This window comes from Haliotis rufescens, unplaced genomic scaffold (assembly GCF_023055435.1).
Source record: "Haliotis rufescens isolate VD_foot unplaced genomic scaffold, xgHalRufe1.0.p SCAF_14, whole genome shotgun sequence".
NCBI classification, from domain to species: Eukaryota; Metazoa; Mollusca; class Gastropoda; order Lepetellida; family Haliotidae; genus Haliotis; species Haliotis rufescens.
In genome coordinates, this window is record NW_025963824.1 from 36379957 (window position 1) to 36400368 (window position 20412).

At 42.7% G+C, this 20412-nt stretch overlaps 1 protein-coding gene across 4 annotated transcripts in view; it reads right to left on the reverse strand.

The window, feature by feature from the left end:
• The window catches only part of LOC124113184, a 40608-nt gene extending 24365 nt beyond the window's left edge, over positions 1-16243 (reverse strand). Inside the window, exons 1-4 of one of the 4 annotated variants that reach the window (XM_046473454.2) lie at positions 15843-16243; positions 9626-10266; positions 2887-3810; positions 276-425 (exon numbers count right to left, since the gene is read on the reverse strand). In XM_046473454.2, coding sequence (XP_046329410.2) covers positions 276-425; positions 2887-3810; positions 9626-10192 — 1641 coding nt within the window. In that variant the 5' untranslated portion in view covers positions 10193-10266; positions 15843-16243. Of the gene's footprint in view, positions 1-275; positions 426-2886; positions 3811-4439; positions 4703-5519; positions 5609-9625; positions 10267-13087; positions 13152-15842 lie in introns of those variants that run through there. The other 3 variants (XM_046473455.2, XM_048395377.1, XM_046473458.2) reach the window with 3 other exon arrangements.
• Between the last annotated feature and the right edge of the window lie 4169 nt (positions 16244-20412).

Sequence of the window (20412 nt, forward strand, 5' to 3'; positions counted from 1 at the left end):
GTTGATGTAGGTCAACGCCGTCATATAGCTGTAATATTGCTGAGTGCGGCGTAAAACAACAAACCAACCAACCAACCTAGTATCTAGACCATATTAAAACGTAAACGTTTTCATTTAAATCCATTAGAACTTGACATGACTAGAACTGAAGTGTGAACACACTCTTTGACTCAAAACCCATACATCTGTATATTATCTCTTCAATGAAAAAATGCGTTGACTTGAAACTGTTTCCCTAACATTAAAATGAATTCAGGAAAAATGCACGAGGTCACCTCTCTGTACATGGTGGTGCAGATGTACACTTGACTCTTGGTGTGGGATTTGTGTGGTCCTGGTCGCAGCTGTTCACGTGGTCTTGTCTGCATGTTGAGCATCAACCACTGTTCCAGCAAGACTCCATTGTAAGACGGCAGCCAGAATATCTGATGATGATAAAATTATCAAAATTAATATGTCCACAATATAACATATATAATTTGAAAGTGTTCTATTGACAGTAGCGGGTGACCTCGCCTTGGTGAAGACTACCAAGCTGTCTGTCAATCATTTCCCGATGAACGTCAGTGTGTCGCGTGATTACGTTGTCAATCGCGCGGAGACATACAGAACTACTTTGCGGGAATTCCTCAATGTCTAAAAATAACATAAAACATAAACTGAGAGCAACATCGATTTAGGCTTTGAATGATGCAGGCTCTGAAGTCAGACAGATCATGTATATGTCGGGTCACCGAAATGAAGCGTCCATTCGAAGCTTTAACAGAGAATGCTCGACTTACCAAAAGAAATCACCACTCAAAGACACGCCCAAAGTTCACAGAACGTTACGGTACACCTGCAGTATACCGGACACCAATCCGCCATGTTTGTTTGACTAATAAAGTATTTTGTATCAACTTTGGTAATTAAACATTTCATTTACTTTCGAAAGCATTTAATTCAGGCCGTTGAGTGACCCCTGTTGTTTTAGCGAGGCGACAAGCTCGTGCACATCCCTTACCCAAATGGCGGAAGTTGTCCGGTATACTGCATTCTTGCCTTAAAATATTATCAATCCATTTTCAGCATCAGCCGGGTCTGGGTTTCTTTCCAACGCTAACTTTACTGGGTGCAACTTTTATTTTAAGCAAATGACGTTGTCGTAGCCGCCAGTTTCTGCCGTTTGTAAAACCAAGGGATGTCACTCCAAATGGAATGTTTGGGACGGATGAAGTTACGACTCTCCGCGCTGATATAGTTCGTTTTAAATAATTAAAAATTTATGTTTAATGGATTGTTTTGTTTTGATTGATGCATCTGTCAATATAAGGACTAACGTTGTATTTGTTGACGTTCATCAGCTGATGAACGTCAACAAATACAACTTCAATCTTTAAGTGAATATGGCCTCGGGTTTTTGAAATGATACCTTTTGCTTGTGTCAACCAATCATCATAAAACTGACAAGATTGATTGGTTGCCACACTATCTGGAAGTCATAAGAGGTTAACATTGAAAGCATGCTTCTGGATACCATTTACAGTCATAATGAGCAGCGGACAGGTTCTGAAATGATGGTTTTATCATTTCCTATATCTTCGTTTGTTGTTTTACATTGATGTCAGCTAGATTCCTGCTATATTTCCGCACTGTTTAAATGACATTTTAGAGGTTGGTAAGTAATTAAAAAGGTATTGAAACATACTTCACCACCTCCACACCTCTTAAAACCCAACTGAAAGCCAGGGAAACTTGAAAAGAACAAGAACTTAAAGGTGCTCCAATCACAATATCATGTAGGACAATGCACACATCCGATCAAACAGTCTTCATGACTTCACTGTAAATAATCGAGTACCAGACAAACCGATGATTGATATTATGAGCAACGTCCCACAGCTGTCTGACTCACCCGTAAAGTGCAATATAGCCACAATGGCCTTATGTCATACAACCCTTCTCATTCCCGGACATGAATATTCAAGAAATCCTGTTCGGGACCTACAGTAAGCTTACTCTGCCAAGCAAAGGGGGTCCGGTGATCGGGTGGTCAGGCTCGCTGACTTGGTTGATGTATGTCATAGTATCCCAATTGCATTGGTCGATGTTCATGATGTCAACCACTGGATTATCTGGTCAAGACTCGATTATTTACAGACCGCCGTCATATAGCTGGAATATTGCTGAGTTCGGCAATAAACAACAAACAAGAGTCATCAGAAAGATGACATATCTCCCCGGCAGCTGTCTGTAAAGTAACCACTAGTAAATGTGCAATTCTGTATGTAATGAGTCTACAGTTGAATGTTCTTTTAGAAGCATACATTGTTTACCCACTGAATGGTTTTCGAATTCTGCCCCGGAAACGAACCCCATCCCCAATTGAGTCTATGTCGAACTTCATTCCATAAACATTTAAAAAAATAAAAATTAGAAAAATCCCAAAATATCAAAAGGCTCCACTTCAGTATGTGCCTGATAGATTTGCCAAGTTTCGATCAAATACACTGAATGGTTTTCGAATTCTGCCCCGGAAACGGACCCCATCCCTAATTGAGTCTATGTCCAACTTCATTCCATAAAAATTAAAAAAAAATAAAATGAGAAAAATCCCAAAATATCAAAAGGCACCACTTCAGTATGTGCCTGATAGATTTGCTAAGTTTCGATCAAATACACTGAATGGTTTTCGAATTCTGCCCCGGAAAAGGAAATGATTACGGACGGACAGACGGACGGACAGACAGACTGGCTGATCACTATATCCCCCCGCATTATATGCCGGGGGGGGGGGGGGGGGGATAACAAACAAACAACGTAGACTTGAAAGAAATAGTGTACGTTGTATGCCATATTACATCCCTTAACTTCATTGGTTATACCAGATAAAACCAGAATACTTACTGATGATTCCTTCTGGAGAATGGTGGACTTGCTTCTGAAAATCGGCAATGTTGCAGACAGAAGATGAGCCAGGAAGAAACACGCTGTGGCTGCTATCATTGCCCATACCTTACTGTAGTCGTCTACACACGCCCCCGGAGAGAATGGCATGACAAAAGTACACCAGTCTTTCACCAACATCACCACCAGGAAGAGAGGACCGGTCACACAGATAGGGACAGCGAAGGCCCATTTCTGTAAGCCAGTCTGGCAGGCAAGTACCGACACAAAGTATCCAACCAGTACTGTAATTATATTTGTGAGAAAGTAATTAAAATCACTGTTGACGATAAACCTCCATGCCTCAAGGAATTCTTCAGAAGTATCAGTAGTGTAGACGTTGCCATCAATAAAAAACAATATATAGCTGAAAATAAGCACACTGACAACTTTAACAAAGTTGGAAATCATTGCCATCTTCCATGTAGTAATGACGACTTGGGTAGTTGGATTGGTTGATTGTCCACCGCCTCCAGCAACGCTGGTTTCAGTGTCTTCTACACCATTTCCAGTCCCGTCAGATGTCTCGTCAGGTCTCCGTGTCGGATTTACGGTCAGTTGTTGTATGTGTGGGACCCAGGCTACAGTGAGACAGACAAGGGCAACGAACACATGCCATATATCACCACTGTCTTGTTCTGAAACAAGGAACACAACCAAGCCAAAACCAGTGATCTGAAAGATGCCCCCAAGCACATGATCAAAGATCCATTTGCCTCTTCGATGTTGTCGTCGATTTGTTGCGTAGAAGACTGTTTTGACAAGGAATGGTACGACAAACACAGCATTCATGAGAAGTATGGCAAGGTAGCCTTTGTGTTTGACCAACACTTTCAATGCAAACAAACACAGTCCAAATGCCTCCATTACGGCAACAGCAACTCCCTGAAAAACATAAATTTAGCATTTCAGTGAGTGAGTGAGTGTATGAATGAGTGAGTGTTTGAGTGTAAGAGTGAGTGAGTGAGTGAGCTTGGTTTACGGCATGTCAAACAAGAATAAATACCATGGCGGATCTGGCATTTGGACGGAAGATAATAGGATTTGGACCCACTTCTGAAACATTGTGATGATTGAACAACCCTTTCCTCGAGAATTGATGCCCACATTCAAATACTATCAGGGCAAACATGTTTCTCGATATTTACGTATTACCCCCAAAGGAGTTGGCAGATGATCGAGACTGATGGTCATCTTCTGTTGGACGTTGAATATTATATTTTATTATTGATAGAATTTGATATAATTTTCATCAAATTGTGTTTATGTTCCCTGTCCCGAAGTGTATATATCAGTGGTCTCTCATAAGAGAAAATGTCACAAGGTATTTTTTTAACAAATGCGATTTGTAAGTGTGCCATTAAGGCACTTGTTCTTGTTTAAATCCTGCAATTATGCATTTAGAATTGCTAGTGGAGGGTCGATAAAAACACTTTTGAATTCTGAATCACATTTTATTGTAAACGCAGTAGAACACAAGAGGCGTTGTGGAACAAAATCCTGAATATACTGACTATTATTAAAGACTTGCTGCTTGGCCACGGCATGTCGTTCCTGAATATACTGACTATTATTAAAGACTTGCTGCTTGGCCACGGCATGTCGTTCCTGAATATACTGACTATTATTAAAGACTTGCTGCTTGGCCACGGCATGTCGTTCCTGAATATACTGACTATTATTAAAGACTTGCTGCTTGGCCACGGCATGTCGTTCCTGAATATACTGACTATTATTAAAGACTTGCTGCTTGGCCACGGCATGTCGTTCCTGAATATACTGACTATTATTAAAGACTTGCTGCTTGGCCACGGCATGTCGTTCCTGAATATACTCACTATTATTAAAGACTTGCTGCTTGGCCACGGCATGTCGTTCCTGAATATACTGACTATTATTAAAGACTTGCTGCTTGGCCACGGCATGTCGTTCCTGAATATACTGACTATTATTAAAGACTTGCTGCTTGGCCACGGCATGTCGTTCCTGAATATTCTGACTATTAATAAAGACTTGCTGCTTGGCCACGGCATGTCGTTCCTGAATATACTGACTATTATTAAAGACTTGCTGCTTGGCCACGGCATGTCGTTCCTGAATATACTGACTATTATTAAAGACTTGCTGCTTGGCCACGGCTTGTCGTTCCTGAATATACTGACTATTATTAAAGACTTGCTGCTTGGCCATGGCATGTCGTTCCTGAATATACTGACTATTATTAAAGACTTGCTGCTTGGCCACGGCATGTCGTTCCTGAATATACTGACTATTATTAAAGACTTGCTGCTTGGCCACGGCATGTCGTTCCTGAATATACTGACTATTATTAAAGACTTGCTGCTTGGCCACGGCATGTCGTTCCTGAATATACTGACTATTATTAAAGACTTGCTGCTTGGCCACGGCATGTCGTTCCTGAATATACTGACTATTATTAAAGACTTGCTGCTTGGCCACGGCATGTCGTTCCTGAATATACTGACTATTATTAAAGACTTGCTGCTTGGCCACGGCATGTCGTTCCTGAATATACTGACTATTATTAAAGACTTGCTGCTTGGCCACGGCATGTCGTTCCTGAATATACTGACTATTATTAAAGACTTGCTGCTTGGCCACGGCATGTCGTTCCTGAATATACTGACTATTATTAAAGACTTGCTGCTTGGCCACGGCATGTCGTTCCTGAATATACTGACTATTATTAAAGACTTGCTGCTTGGCCACGGCATGTCGTTCCTGAATATACTCACTATTATTAAAGACTTGCTGCTTGGCCATGGCATGTCTCATTCCTGAATATACTGACTATTATTAAAGACTTGCTGCTTGGCCACGGCATGTCGTTCCTGAATATACTGACTATTATTAAAGACTTGCTGCTTGGCCACGGCATGTCGTTCCTGAATATACTGACTATTATTAAAGACTTGCTGCTTGGCCACGGCATGTCGTTCCTGAATATACTGACTATTATTAAAGACTTGCTGCTTGGCCACGGCATGTCGTTCCTGAATAAACTGACTATTATTAAAGACTTGCTGCTTGGCCACGGCATGTCGTTCCTGAATATACTGACTATTATCAAAGACTTGCTGCTTGGCCACGGCATGTCGTTCCTGAATATACTGACTATTATCAAAGAGTTGCTGCTTGGCCACGGCATGTCGTTCCTGAATATACTGACTATTATTAAAGACTTGCTGCTTGGCCACGGCATGTCGTTCCTGAATATACTGACTATTATTAAAGACTTGCTGCTTGGCCACGGCATGTCGTTCCTGAATATTCTGACTATTAATAAAGACTTGCTGCTTGGCCACGGCATGTCGTTCCTGAATATACTGACTATTATTAAAGACTTGCTGCTTGGCCACGGCATGTCGTTCCTGAATATACTGACTATAATTAAAGACTTGCTGCTTGGCCACGGCTTGTCGTTCCTGAATATACTGACTATTATTAAAGACTTGCTGCTTGGCCATGGCATGTCGTTCCTGAATATACTGACTATTATTAAAGACTTGCTGCTTGGCCACGGCATGTCGTTCCTGAATATACTGACTATTATTAAAGACTTGCTGCTTGGCCACGGCATGTCGTTCCTGAATATACTGACTATTATTAAAGACTTGCTGCTTGGCCACGGCATGTCGTTCCTGAATATACTGACTATTATTAAAGACTTGCTGCTTGGCCACGGCATGTCGTTCCTGAATATACTGACTATTATTAAAGACTTGCTGCTTGGCCACGGCATGTCGTTCCTGAATATACTGACTATTATTAAAGACTTGCTGCTTGGCCACGGCATGTCGTTCCTGAATATACTGACTATTATTAAAGACTTGCTGCTTGGCCACGGCATGTCGTTCCTGAATATACTGACTATTATTAAAGACTTGCTGCTTGGCCACGGCATGTCGTTCCTGAAAATACTGACTATTATTAAAGACTTGCTGCTTGGCCACGGCATGTCGTTCCTGAATATACTGACTATTATTAAAGACTTGCTGCTTGGCCACGGCATGTCGTTCCTGAATATACTGACTATTATTAAAGACTTGCTGCTTGGCCACGGCATGTCGTTCCTGAATATACTGACTATTATCAAAGACTTGCTGCTTGGCCACGGCATGTCGTTCCTGAATATACTGACTATTATCAAAGACTTGCTGCTTGGCCACGGCATGTCGTTCCTGAATATACTGACTATTATCAAAGACTTGCTGCTTGGCCACGGCATGTCGTTCCTGAATATACTGACTATTATTAAAGACTTGCTGCTTGGCCACGGCATGTCGTTCCTGAATATACTGACTATTATTAAAGACTTGCTGCGTGGCCACGGCATGTCGTTCCTGAATATACTGACTATTATTAAAGACTTGCTGCTTGGCCACGGCATGTCGTTCCTGAATATACTGACTATTATTAAAGACTTGCTGCTTGGCCACGGCATGTCGTTCCTGAATATACTGACTATTATTAAAGACTTGCTGCTTGGCCACGGCATGTCGTTCCTGAATATACTGACTATTATTAAAGACTTGCTGCTTGGCCACGGCATGTCGTTCCTGAATATACTGACTATTATTAAAGACTTGCTGCTTGGCCACGGCATGTCGTTCCTGAATATACTGACTATTATTAAAGACTTGCTGCGTGGCCACGGCATGTCGTTCCTGAATATACTGACTATTATTAAAGACTTGCTGCGTGGCCACGGCATGTCGTTCCTGAATATACTGACTATTATTAAAGACTTGCTGCTTGGCCACGGCATGTCGTTCCTGAATATACTGACTATTATTAAAGACTTGCTGCTTGGCCACGGCATGTCGTTCCTGAATATACTGACTATTATTAAAGACTTGCTGCTTGGCCACGGCATGTCGTTCCTGAATATACTCACTATTATTAAAGACTTGCTGCTTGGCCACGGCTTGTCGTTCCTGAATATACTGACTATTATTAAAGACTTGCTGCTTGGCCACGGCATGTCGTTCCTGAATATACTGACTAATATTAAAGACTTGCTGCTTGGCCACGGCATGTCGTTCCTGAATATACTGACTATTATTAAAGACTTGCTGCGTGGCCACGGCATGTCGTTCCTGAATATACTGACTATTATTAAAGACTTGCTGCTTGGCCACGGCATGTCGTTCCTGAATATACTGACTATTATTAAAGACTTGCTGCTTGACCACGGCATGTCGTTCCTGAATATACTGACTATTATTAAAGACTTGCTGCTTGGCCACGGCATGTCGTTCCTGAATATACTGACTATTATTAAAGACTTGCTGCTTGGCCACGGCATGTCGTTCCTGAATATACTGACTATTATTAAAGACTTGCTGCTTGGCCACGGCATGTCGTTCCTGAATATACTGACTATTATTAAAGACTTGCTGCTTGGCCACGGCATGTCGTTCCTGAATATACTGACTATTATTAAAGACTTGCTGCTTGGCCACGGCATGTCGTTCCTGAATATACTGACTATTATTAAAGACTTGCTGCTTGGCCACGGCTTGTCGTTCCTGAATATACTCACTATTATTAAAGACTTGCTGCTTGGCCACGGCATGTCGTTCCTGAATATACTGACTATTATTAAAGACTTGCTGCTTGGCCACGGCATGTCGTTCCTGAATATACTGACTATTATTAAAGACTTGCTGCTTGGCCACGGCATGTCGTTCCTGAATATACTGACTATTATTAAAGACTTGCTGCTTGGCCACGGCATGTCGTTCCTGAATATACTGACTATTATTAAAGACTTGCTGCTTGGCCACGGCTTGTCGTTCCTGAATATACTCACTATTATTAAAGACTTGCTGCTTGGCCACGGCATGTCGTTCCTGAATATACTCACTATTATTAAAGACTTGCTGCTTGGCCACGGCATGTCGTTCCTGAATATACTGACTATTATTAAAGACTTGCTGCTTGGCCACGGCATGTCGTTCCTGAATATACTCACTATTATTAAAGACTTGCTGCTTGGCCACGGCATGTCGTTCCTGAATATACTGACTATTATTAAAGACTTGCTGCTTGGCCACGGCTTGTCGTTCCTGAATATACTCACTATTATTAAAGACTTGCTGCTTGGCCACGGCATGTCGTTCCTGAATATACTGACTATTATTAAAGACTTGCTGCTTGGCCACGGCATGTCGTTCCTGAATATACTGACTATTATTAAAGACTTGCTGCTTGGCCACGGCATGTCGTTCCTGAATATACTGACTATTATTAAAGACTTGCTGCTTGGCCACGGCATGTCGTTCCTGAATATACTGACTATTATTAAAGACTTGCTGCTTGGCCACGGCATGTCGTTCCTGAATATACTGACTATTATTAAAGACTTGCTGCTTGGCCACGGCATGTCGTTCCTGAATATACTCACTATTATTAAAGACTTGCTGCTTGGCCACGGCATGTCGTTCCTGAATATATTGACTATTATTAAAGACTTGCTGCTTGGCCACGGCTTGTCGTTCCTGAATATACTGACTATTATTAAAGACTTGCTGCTTGGCCACGGCATGTCGTTCCTGAATATACTCACTATTATTAAAGACTTGCTGCTTGGCCACGGCATGTCGTTCCTGAATATACTCACTATTATTAAAGACTTGCTGCTTGGCCACGGCATGTCGTTCCTGAATATACTGACTATTATTAAAGACTTGCTGCTTGGCCACGGCATGTCGTTCCTGAAGGTCGCCAGGAACAAAGCTCTGAGAAGATTGAAACAGTACGGCACGAGTAGAATCATGGCTATCATCAGAAATACACGAATAGCTTCTATTCTCCCGTCTCTGGTGCTCGCAGATATGGCTCCTCTTGTAGAGTTGTTTAATCTCTCTGCTAGACCAACGACAGACAACTTGCTGGCTGACAGGCATGCGAGAAGCAACAGTCCAAGAAGTAATGTCCAAATCCACTTAGCGATTGGTGCCAGTAATGAAGGTTTGCGAGAGGCAAGCATTTTCTCATTAAGCCTTTCGGTTACTTTCCATTTGCTGCAGACACTCAGGTCCCTTTTGTTTCCAGTCTCAGAATTCTCCCGCGATTCTCCGGAATGTGACACACTGAACCTGGAAGCACCAGACGGATTGCTGTGTAAGTCATGGGGAGTCTCCCCCGTCTCCCCACCTCCAGAAGCACCCTGAACATCATCAGTATCATGATGGCTAACAGCTATCACGCTGGGCGGGCTCTCGTCCTTTGTAACATCCATTGTAGAGGCCTGATCCGAAATCACGTCATCACTTTCAATCTGGTCCACAGATTTGGTGTCTTGGAAAGCTTATCCTGTAAACATAATGACAAAAAAGGTTTATAAACAGACCATGCACATGTACGTTCCTGTTAGCACGTAAAGTGAAGTGAAAGGTAAAATGGGGTTTAACGTCGCGTCCAAGATTATTGCACTTTTATAGCGACGTGCATGCCCGTGTGTCTGTGGCTGCTTGTACTTAGTCCGGACTGATGCCGATTTATAGTGCTAGCCTACTTAGATACCATGCCGCAGATTAACATGAATACCCCTCTCAGGCATACGATACTGACTTAGATTCGACCAATTCTTGTTTAAGCCCCTTAATGTGATACGCTTGACAGGGTAACAACAAGTACTATCTTTTAACATCCTTTTGTATGACGCAGCCGGGGATCGAACCCACGACTTTCCGTTCTCCGGGCGGACGCTCTACCACCAGACCCTGGTAGCATGTAAGGATTTGAAAAGAAAATCATCTATGAACTGTGTTAATTCTTCTCCTTGATATTATTTGCTGACCCTTTTACAGATTATTCCTGATAATGGCATTTGATATTATATCTAACAAGTCATGTTTCGTCAGCAGTGAATTGAACTTATGACTTGTACAATTGACATTTAATTGACATATGTTTGTCGCATATACCAGGGACATTATAATATCGAGGTGTAATGTCCAGTTGTAATGTCCAGTTGTAATGTCCAGTTGTAATGACCAGCTGTAATGTCCAGTTGTAATGCCCAGTTGTAATGTCCAGTTGTAATGTCCAGTTGTAATGTCCAGTTGTAATGTCCAGTTGTAATGACCAGCTGTAATGTCCAGCTGTAATGTCCAGTTGTAATGTCCAGTTGTAATGTCCAGTTGTAATGACCAGCTGTAATGTCCAGCTGTAATGTCCAGTTGTAATGACCAGCTGTAATGTCCAGCTGTAATGTCCAGTTGTAATGTCCAGTTGTAATGTCCGGTTGTAATGTCAAGCTGTAATGTCCAGTTGTAATGTCAAGCTGTAATGTCCAGTTGTAATGTCAAGCTGTAATGTCCAGTTGTAATGTCCAGTTGTAATGTCCAGCTGTAATGTCCAGTTGTAATGTCCAGTTGTAATGTCCAGCTGTAATGTCCAGCTGTAATGTCCAGTTGTAATGTCCAGTTGTAATGTCCAGTTGTAATGACCAGCTGTAATGTCCAGCTGTAATGTCCAGTTGTAATGTCCAGTTGTAATGTCCAGCTGTAATGTCCAGTTGTAATGTCCAGTTGTAATGTCCAGTTGTAATGTCCAGCTGTAATGTCCAGTTGTAATGTCCAGTTGTAATGTCCAGCTGTAATGTCCAGTTGTAATGTCCAGTTGTAATGTCCAGTTGTAATGTCCAGCTGTAATGTCCAGCTGTAATGTCCAGTTGTAATGTCCAGCTGTAATGTCCAGCTGTAATGTCCAGTTGTAATGTCCAGCTGTAATGTCCAGTTGTAATGTCCAATTGTAATGTCTCATGTTTCATGTGTCAGGCATACTCCACCAGCCTGACATCAAATCGTAATGTCACCCGTGTATATCCGGGGTAGAATAGGTCTTCAACAACCCATGCTAACCGTAAAAGGCGACTATGCTTGCCGTAAAAGGCGACTATGCTTGTCGTAAAAGGATACTAACAGGATCGGGTGGTCAGGCTCGCTGACTTGCTTGATGCATGTCATCGTATCCGAATTGCGCGGATCGATGCTTATGATGTCAATCACTGGATTGTCTGATCCAGACTCGATTATGTACAGACCGCCGTCATGTAGCTGGAATATTGCTGAGTGGGGCGTTAAACAACAAACAAACAAACAAACAAACCTCACGAACATGCCGTAAAGCTCTGAGTGACACAGTAAAATGGTGTCGAGTTGTCGATCATAAACCCGTTCTACCAGTATACACCAGGTACTTGCAGTGATGCATGTTGTTTAACGCTGCACGTATGACAGTGACCTGTAAATAATCTGGACTAATATGTTTGCCATCATCGATCCACGCAAGAAGTTGTCTAAATGTTCGTTCTTGCACACTTCCGGTCAGTGTTAATCCAGAGGGGAAATATAAGCCGCCGCTTGCGAGATGGCCATAATAAAGAATGATCAGAAGCCTTTATCCGCGTATTCTTAGGCCAGTGTTGTCACTTGGGAAAATGACCGCCTCCGTGATCTAATGGTAGAGCGTCCGCCCGGAGAGCGGAAGGTCCGGGGTTCGATGCCCGGCCGCGTCATGCCAAAAGACGTTAAAAAATGGTACTTGTTGTTACCCTGTCTGGCGCTCGGCATTACGGGGCTAATACAAGGACTGGTCAGCTCGGAGTCAGTATACTGTGTCTGAGTGGGGTATTCATGTTAAACTGCGGCATGGTATCTCAGTGAGCTAGCCCTAAAAATCGGCATCAGTCCGGACTAGTACAAGCAGCCAAACACACACACACACACGTACATGCACGTCGCTATATAAGTGCAATAATCTTGGACGCGACGTTAAACCCCATTTCACCTCACCTCACTTGACAAAATATTGTTTTTTAAGTCTGTTCATGGGAGGTAGTCATGATAAAATGATGTACAGCTCTGTTACGCTTGAGCCCACACCCCAAATGCCTCTCTGAAGCGCGTTGGCGTCTTGCGCAACATCAAATTTCTCCTTATTTTGGACAATGTTAAAGAGTTTAGTCGGTCCAGAAAAGGGGAATGGGTGTTTTGGACAAATACCACTCCGTCCATCAGCTGCCCTAGTTACAGCATAGCACCGCTGACATGCATGTAGTTATACCATCAGCATACTTCAAAGTCTGTTCAACACATAATTATAAAGGAGAACCAACAGCCTGCCTTACCTCTACTCCAACTACGCGGCCTACTCCAACTACGCGGCCTGGCTTCACATTCTGCTTATAGAAGCATAAGCCCGTGTGCAAAGGACCACATGCCACCGCTTGGGGCTGTTCTATTTATAGTACGGGGTTTCTCCCAGGGTCTAAATTCATAACTTATCCTGGCAATCACAGCGTAGAGCGGCTAGTTACTACTCATCATATTATGTATATTATATTATATATTATAAGTTAACATACATTTAGTCTGTCATACAAACCCTGATACAAATATATCTAATCAGCCCATGCAAGTCTATAATGTTTGGCAAGTCTAGATTACTGCAGTATCGGGAATTGAGGAGTCTCTGCGCTCCCTTTTCTTATATTTTTTATTAAGATAACCTAACAACGTTTTTTTCTGTAGAGATATGTTCATTGCAGAGTACTAGATGTTAGCCTAATATACCCCGACTGATACTACTAAAACGTCTTTTGTATGCAGACGTAAATGCAAATTATTACATCGTCTTTAGTTTCAATACGAGGAGTAAACGCGATATCGTGTCACATGATTATTTGGTTTGCAGGCCGCTCGCCGGGCAGGAGTACGGATGTGCGCGGTGAGGCAGCATCCACTTACTTTTTATGGAACGTGTGTGTGTGGCGGGTTCTGCCTGGTGAGCGGGACAAGCGTACCCATTCCGCCAACACCTGGTGTCATCACTGATTTTCCAGTCATATACTTTTCAGTTTGCATTTGACCCAAATGGACTGTGTTCCGGCAGATGATGTAGATGTTTCTCCGGTGTTGACGTTCTACACGGTATGAGTTTGCTGTGTGTTTGGCATGTTTTCAAGGTTACTTTTAATGGAATATGTTTCGAAACATGTTTTGAAGGTGCCCTGGCGGCTTTCAACCCTACACACAATCACACACCTGGACTGTTACCCAGTGCAAACATTAAGCATGAAAACGGGACGCGATAAATCAAACAGAAAATTAGGACCCAGTACATCTGGTAAGGTATATAGTATCATGCGGACGTTAATTTAGGTGGTACATAGCAACTGCAATTGCTTCCCTTATGAACACCACCATAGTCCTGCACCATGACCGTGGAATATATTTATTTTATGAAAAAATAATAATCTAGAAATGCATACAAAAGCAAGTCTAGCCATCTCAAGCTAGCTCTATTCCACATCTGAAATCAGCATAGAGATTTTTTTTTATTTTTAGAGTCAAGAAGGATATTGTGTAATATAAGATTTCAGAGACTAAATGTTAGTCTAACACCACCAGTGAAGATGGAGTTACAGTCTTGGGGCTGTATTTTCATCCACATCGTTCTGAGAGGCAAACTCCTCGAGTTCCACGGATAGCATACACCACTCATCACCTGCCACTCAAACCAACAGCCAGGCGTCTGTTTAATTCTAGATCTCGATGACTCTGTGGTATACGGTTGGTGCATTGAGACATAATTACACAACACTTGACCTCAATGACGACTTTCAACAGGATAAGACCCTTGTGTTAAGCTGAGTGTGACAAATTCAGATGAATTACCGGTGTATCCTTCCTGGCACTCGGCATTAAGTGGCTTCAGCAACGACTGGACCCGTGAAGATCCGGGGTAGAATAGGTCTTCAGCAACCCATGCTTGCTGTAAAAGGCGACTATGCTTGTCGTAAAAGGCTGCTAACGGGATCGGGTGGTCAGGCTCGCTGACTTGGTTGATGCATGTAGTCGTATTCGAATGCTCATGATGTCAATCACTGGATTGTCTGACCCAGACTCGATTATTTACAGACCGCGGTAATAAAGCTGGAATATTGCTGAGCGCGGCGTTAAACAACAAACAAACAAACAAACAAAACAACGACTGGCCGGTGGAGGAGACCCAATCCAATCCTCGGCTCAAATCATTCAAGAATTATTTGGGCACAGGCTTTAGGTTCCCCCAAGGCTCAGAGTACTCTATCCTCGTAGGCGCAATATGACACCAGCTGGTATTTCTGTTATCCGTTGTAGACTTATGCGTGTGTAAACATTGTTAATTGTAATGGAGGCGTTTGTGGCGTGGGGCGTGCGTGTTTCCCGAGTTACACATGCCAGTCTTTTTTCCGAAAGTGGGGGCGGTCGGGTGGTTAAAGCGTTCGCTCGTCACGACGAAGATGGGTTCGATTCCCGACATAGGTACAATGTGTGAAGCCCATTTCTGGTGTCCCCCGCCGTGATATTGCTGGAATATTGCTAAAGGTGGGGTAAAACACAACTCTCTCACTATTTCGAAAGTGTGTGCCGCAATTTGCAATATTCCAGCTATATGACTGCAGTTTGAAAATAATTGCGTCTGAACCAGACAATCCAGTGATTCACATGAGCGTCTATGTACGCAATGACATACGATCAGATGCATCAACCAAGTCAGGGAGCCTGACCACCCGATCCCGTTAGTCGCCTCTTACGTCAAGCAGGAATGGGTTGCTGAAGACAAATTCTAACCGGGATCTTCACAGGTCTATTACAGTAAGGTAATTCATGTAGGACTTTCTATATAGTCATTAGGCGTGTTTTGTTCCCTGGCCATAGATGATGTCATACAACTGGCAGAGCGTTTAATACACTAGCTGTATGACAAGGCAACTGTCCACACAGTCGGGTACACAATCCCCTCGATGTGTGACCATTATATTGAACACCACCGTGTCTTTAACTAATATAGTTATGTACATAATCATAGCCATCAATATGAATGCAGACAATACTTACACCGAGGAAGGTTATACATTCACCACAAACGCAGTCACGCTGGCAACCCTCAAAATGTCGACTGTGTGTTTATACCACGTGACTGCCCATTACCGACGTAAGGCGACGAAGTAAGCTGAACTCTACCCTTTGACTTTTATTCCAGGTCCTTGATCTTTCCGAATGATATCATTTGTCCCTTGCTGTGATCATGTGATGGTATGACACAACTTCTGACGCCTGAGTCATATTAACAGGGGCAAGGAACCCGTGTAAATGTCAACCGCTGATTTGAGTGAGACGATTCTTTGAGTTTTGGAGAAGGAATACCCAAATCTTTAAACAGTCACTCGATGCTTTGTTTGACGCAGTGTCATGAAGCGAAAATGGGGTTTACGATACTGCAGCCGCCAGGCGTCTGGCGCCCCTATTATTCCGCCCGGATGACGGTACGCTAAAAATGGCTTTCCTGGAAAAGCCATAGTTCATCTTTAAATGCGCAATACAGAATTTCCTCTTGCTACAAACGAGCGCTAGTCCCCATCATAAGGCGTTCGTTAACATTTGAAAAAGAGACAATCCAATTAATGTATGGTAAAACAGGATTACGTTCGTATATCAATATGATGTGCTATTGAACGAATAGTCAACTATGGGGGACGCGACAACCCCATCAGTAGCGTTATAACGAGGATAACGAGGACGTATAACATTATGTCAGTGATGCTAGAAAGAATATGTGGTGAGGTGAAAAGGGGTTTTACGTCGCTTCCAAGATTATTACACTTATGTAGCGACGTGCACGCACGTGTGTGTGGCTGCTTGTACTAGTCCGGACTAATGCCGATATATAGTGCTAGCACAATGAGATACCATGCCGCAGTTTAACATGAATACCCCACTCAGACACAGTATACTGACTCCCGAGATATTCTCGACACTAAAACAAAGAGATATGTGTGGCAGTCTTAATAAACCAATAACAGCTCATGAAATTCTCACTTTTATAAAACAATTTAAAACAAACAGAAGTCCAGGCGAAGATAAGGTAATGAAGAAACTATTTTGCAAGTTTATACGTAAAAGAATAATGGAATACGTGGTAAAAGCTCTTTTACAAGACCACTGTCAGTCTGGATTTAGAACGGCTACCGAACATCAGATGAGGTATTTGTTATTTTAACATAAATAACACTACAACATACTATCCGCTTGCTTTGTAGACTTTCAAAAGGCCTTTGATTCAGTTGATAGATCACTACTCTCAACACAGCTTTTATCAAATAAAATCTCAGGACATGTATTAAACGTAATAGGATCGCTATATGATATCTCTTGTTAAGGGTAAAACTGACGAGTGCATTTCACAATTCTTTAAATACAGCATCGGGGTATGACAAGGATGCATGTTGTCTCCAACATTATTTCTATTCTTCAATGATCTAACATATTATGTCAAATCTGTTCGTAATAATGTAACACTTAATGGTTTGTACATTTGTCATTTGTTGCTTGCCAATGACTTAGAACTATTGGCCGATCCCCAAATGCCTACATGTGTTACTTGATGGCCTGAGTGTATTTTGTGCAACAAATAACTGAACGATTAATGGTGACGAAACAAATGTTGTGGTGTTTGGCAAATTAAGTAAAATGGAAGAAAAGAATATTTGGACCGTGGGTGATACAAGAGAACTAGTGAGGGACAGATATTACTTCTTAGGAATTACATTTGAAGCAAATGCTAAACTTTAAAATTGTGCTAAACCTCTCCTGAAAAAGGCTTCGAATTCAGCCTACCATTTCAACCAAGATATAAACTGTCGTCCAAAAGAAACTCTACCAGAGTTTGAAATCACTCTTGCTCAAAAACAACAAAACATACATGCATGAAGTAACGTGTATTGAGAAGATCAATATATCAACATAATCAACACTGAAAATGACAATCATACCGCGATCGAGAATGACGTCAGAACCCCCTAAAGTTGGGTGCGGTACAAAACTCGAGCTTTCAGAATCATGGACAAAAGCCAGAGTACATAAACAATCGCTCACGTTCAATAACGAGTCATAAGTAGCGTGTGTGACCACCAAATGCCTCAATACACGCAAAAACTCTTCGACGCACAGAAAAAGTCAGTCGTCTGATGAGGTCACGTGGGATTTGACCCCATTCTTCTTGGAGGGCAAAGATCAGTTCTTGCCGGTTGGCTGGAGAGTGTGGTCGTTGTCGAACACGACGATCCATCAAGTCCCAGAGGTGTTCTATGGGGTACATGTCGGGTGAGCGTGCAGGCCACGGCAGGACGTTGACGTTGTTGGCTGCGAGGAAGTTAGTGACAATTCTGGCTGTATCGGCTCTAGCGTTGTCATGCTGATAAATGACACCACGTGGCTGCTGTTGGAGAAATGGTAGGACAACTGGACGAAGAATGTTATCCATGTAACGCTGAGCTGTCAAGTTTCCGTCAATGACTAGCTGTGTCCTCTCCTGCCCACAGATCCCTCCCCACACCATGACACTCCCTCCACCATATGGTACGACCTCCTGCACGCAACATGCCGCCGTTCGTTCACCCCTTCGGCGGTAAACACGTTGTCTTCCATCAGCCCTAAACATACAGAATCGACTTTCGTCAGTGAAGACAACCCTCTGCCAGTCACGTCGTTGCCAACGTCGTACAGTCCGGGCCCATCTCAATCGCAGACGACGATGTTGCGCTGTCAATAGCTGTCCTCTGTATGGTCTAAAAGCCCTGATTCCATTAGCCCTGAGTCTCCTGGCCACTGTCTGTCGACTAACCCTGTGACCTAAGGCATTTGTCGCCGATGACGTCACCGTCAGGAAGCGATTTCGGAGGTGCAAGGTACGCAAGTACCGGTCATCATGGGGCGTGGTCACCCCGGGTCTGCCTGTTCTTGGCCTGTCAGCGGTCCGCCCTGTCCGTCTGTAACGTTGCATCAAGTTGGTAACGGCAACACGGGAGCAACCGAAGGTTTGTGCAATATGGGCGTGGGTGGCTCCAATCTGTATCATACCCAAGGCTCGTTCACGTTGTTCGACTGTGAGTCGTGGCATTTCTTTTGTGTTTTTTTATCACTGTGGATGTCTGACTTGCCGTTGCAATCGTGTTATACCCTTACCCGCACGTGCATTTGCAGTTGTCCGTGGTGCACGTGTTTTACTTTTTCGCGTGTTATCTCGCAAACATGTAACAGACGATTAACATTTTCTGCATACACTATTGTTGTATTTAGGTTATGTGTTTTAGATAGACTTCACCGAAATTGTTTTTATACTTTGTCTGAAATTTATATTTTCAGTTTACTTATAGCTCTTGCTTGTAAAATATTCAAAACATTAATCGAGCCTGTAATCCTACATAATAGTGAAATCTGGGGTATTGAATCAATCCTCCTGAGCAACTCATAAAAGTCCAGTTTCCAACCTTGTCGAACTAGGCTGCTATTATGGAGTTACATTTTGGCTGGACTAACGAGTCTATGCATAGTCCAATCAAAATCGCGAACCGAAATCGAAATCCGGTTCGTAAACTGTCGTGCAGATTTCGGTCGATTTCAGGATTTGCAAAGCATGTGCACCGCCAACTCGTTGTCAACAGATATTTTCGAAACCCTTTCATGTTTTTAATCAAGGTGCTCACGTGATTTGATGCACTTCGCGATGTAAGAGCCGTTTTATCACAAAATAGATCTTGATTATCGATCAGATCGTCTTGACTGGGTCCCGCCATTTTGTGTGAAACAAATGCAAGTGATGGCATTGGATTGGTCCAAAGGAGAAGGCTCAGAAGGGACATAACTCATAATAACCACTGGTGGCCCTACGATCGAGCCCAGGAATTCCAGCCTGGTTCGGCAAGGTTGGAAACTGGACTTTTAAAATCAGTTAACTCTCTTGCCTCGGGAAGATGGCCAACATCTTTAAGTTTCAACATAACATCTTGAAATTTCAGCTTATTATCTTGAAATTTCAAAATCATTATCTTGAAATTTCAACTTACTAACTTCGACATTTCAACATGACATCTGGAAATTTCAACATAGTATCTTGAAATTTCAACATAGTATCTTTCAAATTAGAAGTGATAACAACCAAACAGAACTGGTTATATACGTTTCTTATTGTTATAGATCTGTGTCTACTGTGGGTGTTTTTCTGATAATAATGTTGCATCAATGTTGACATCCCAACGCCACGGCAGCTCAAATACTGTTACCACACAGAAAGTGTTTGCCGAGTGAAGCTGTCATAAAATATATCTCGTCACTTTCTATATCATTGTTGGCAATAGAACAATCTGGAATTTGTTTGTTTGTTGCTGCAATCAGCAATATTCCAGCTATGTGACGTCGGTCTGTAAAACATCGAGGAGTCTGGACTAATCCAGTGATTGATATCGTGAGCATCGATCCGGGCAAATGGGATACGATGACATGCATCAACCAAATCTGCGAGCCTGACCATCCGATCCCGTTAGTCACCTAGTCGCCTTTCACGCAAGCATGGGTAGCTGAGGACCTATTCTACCCGGGATCTTCACAGGTCGGAACAATCTGGAAGCGT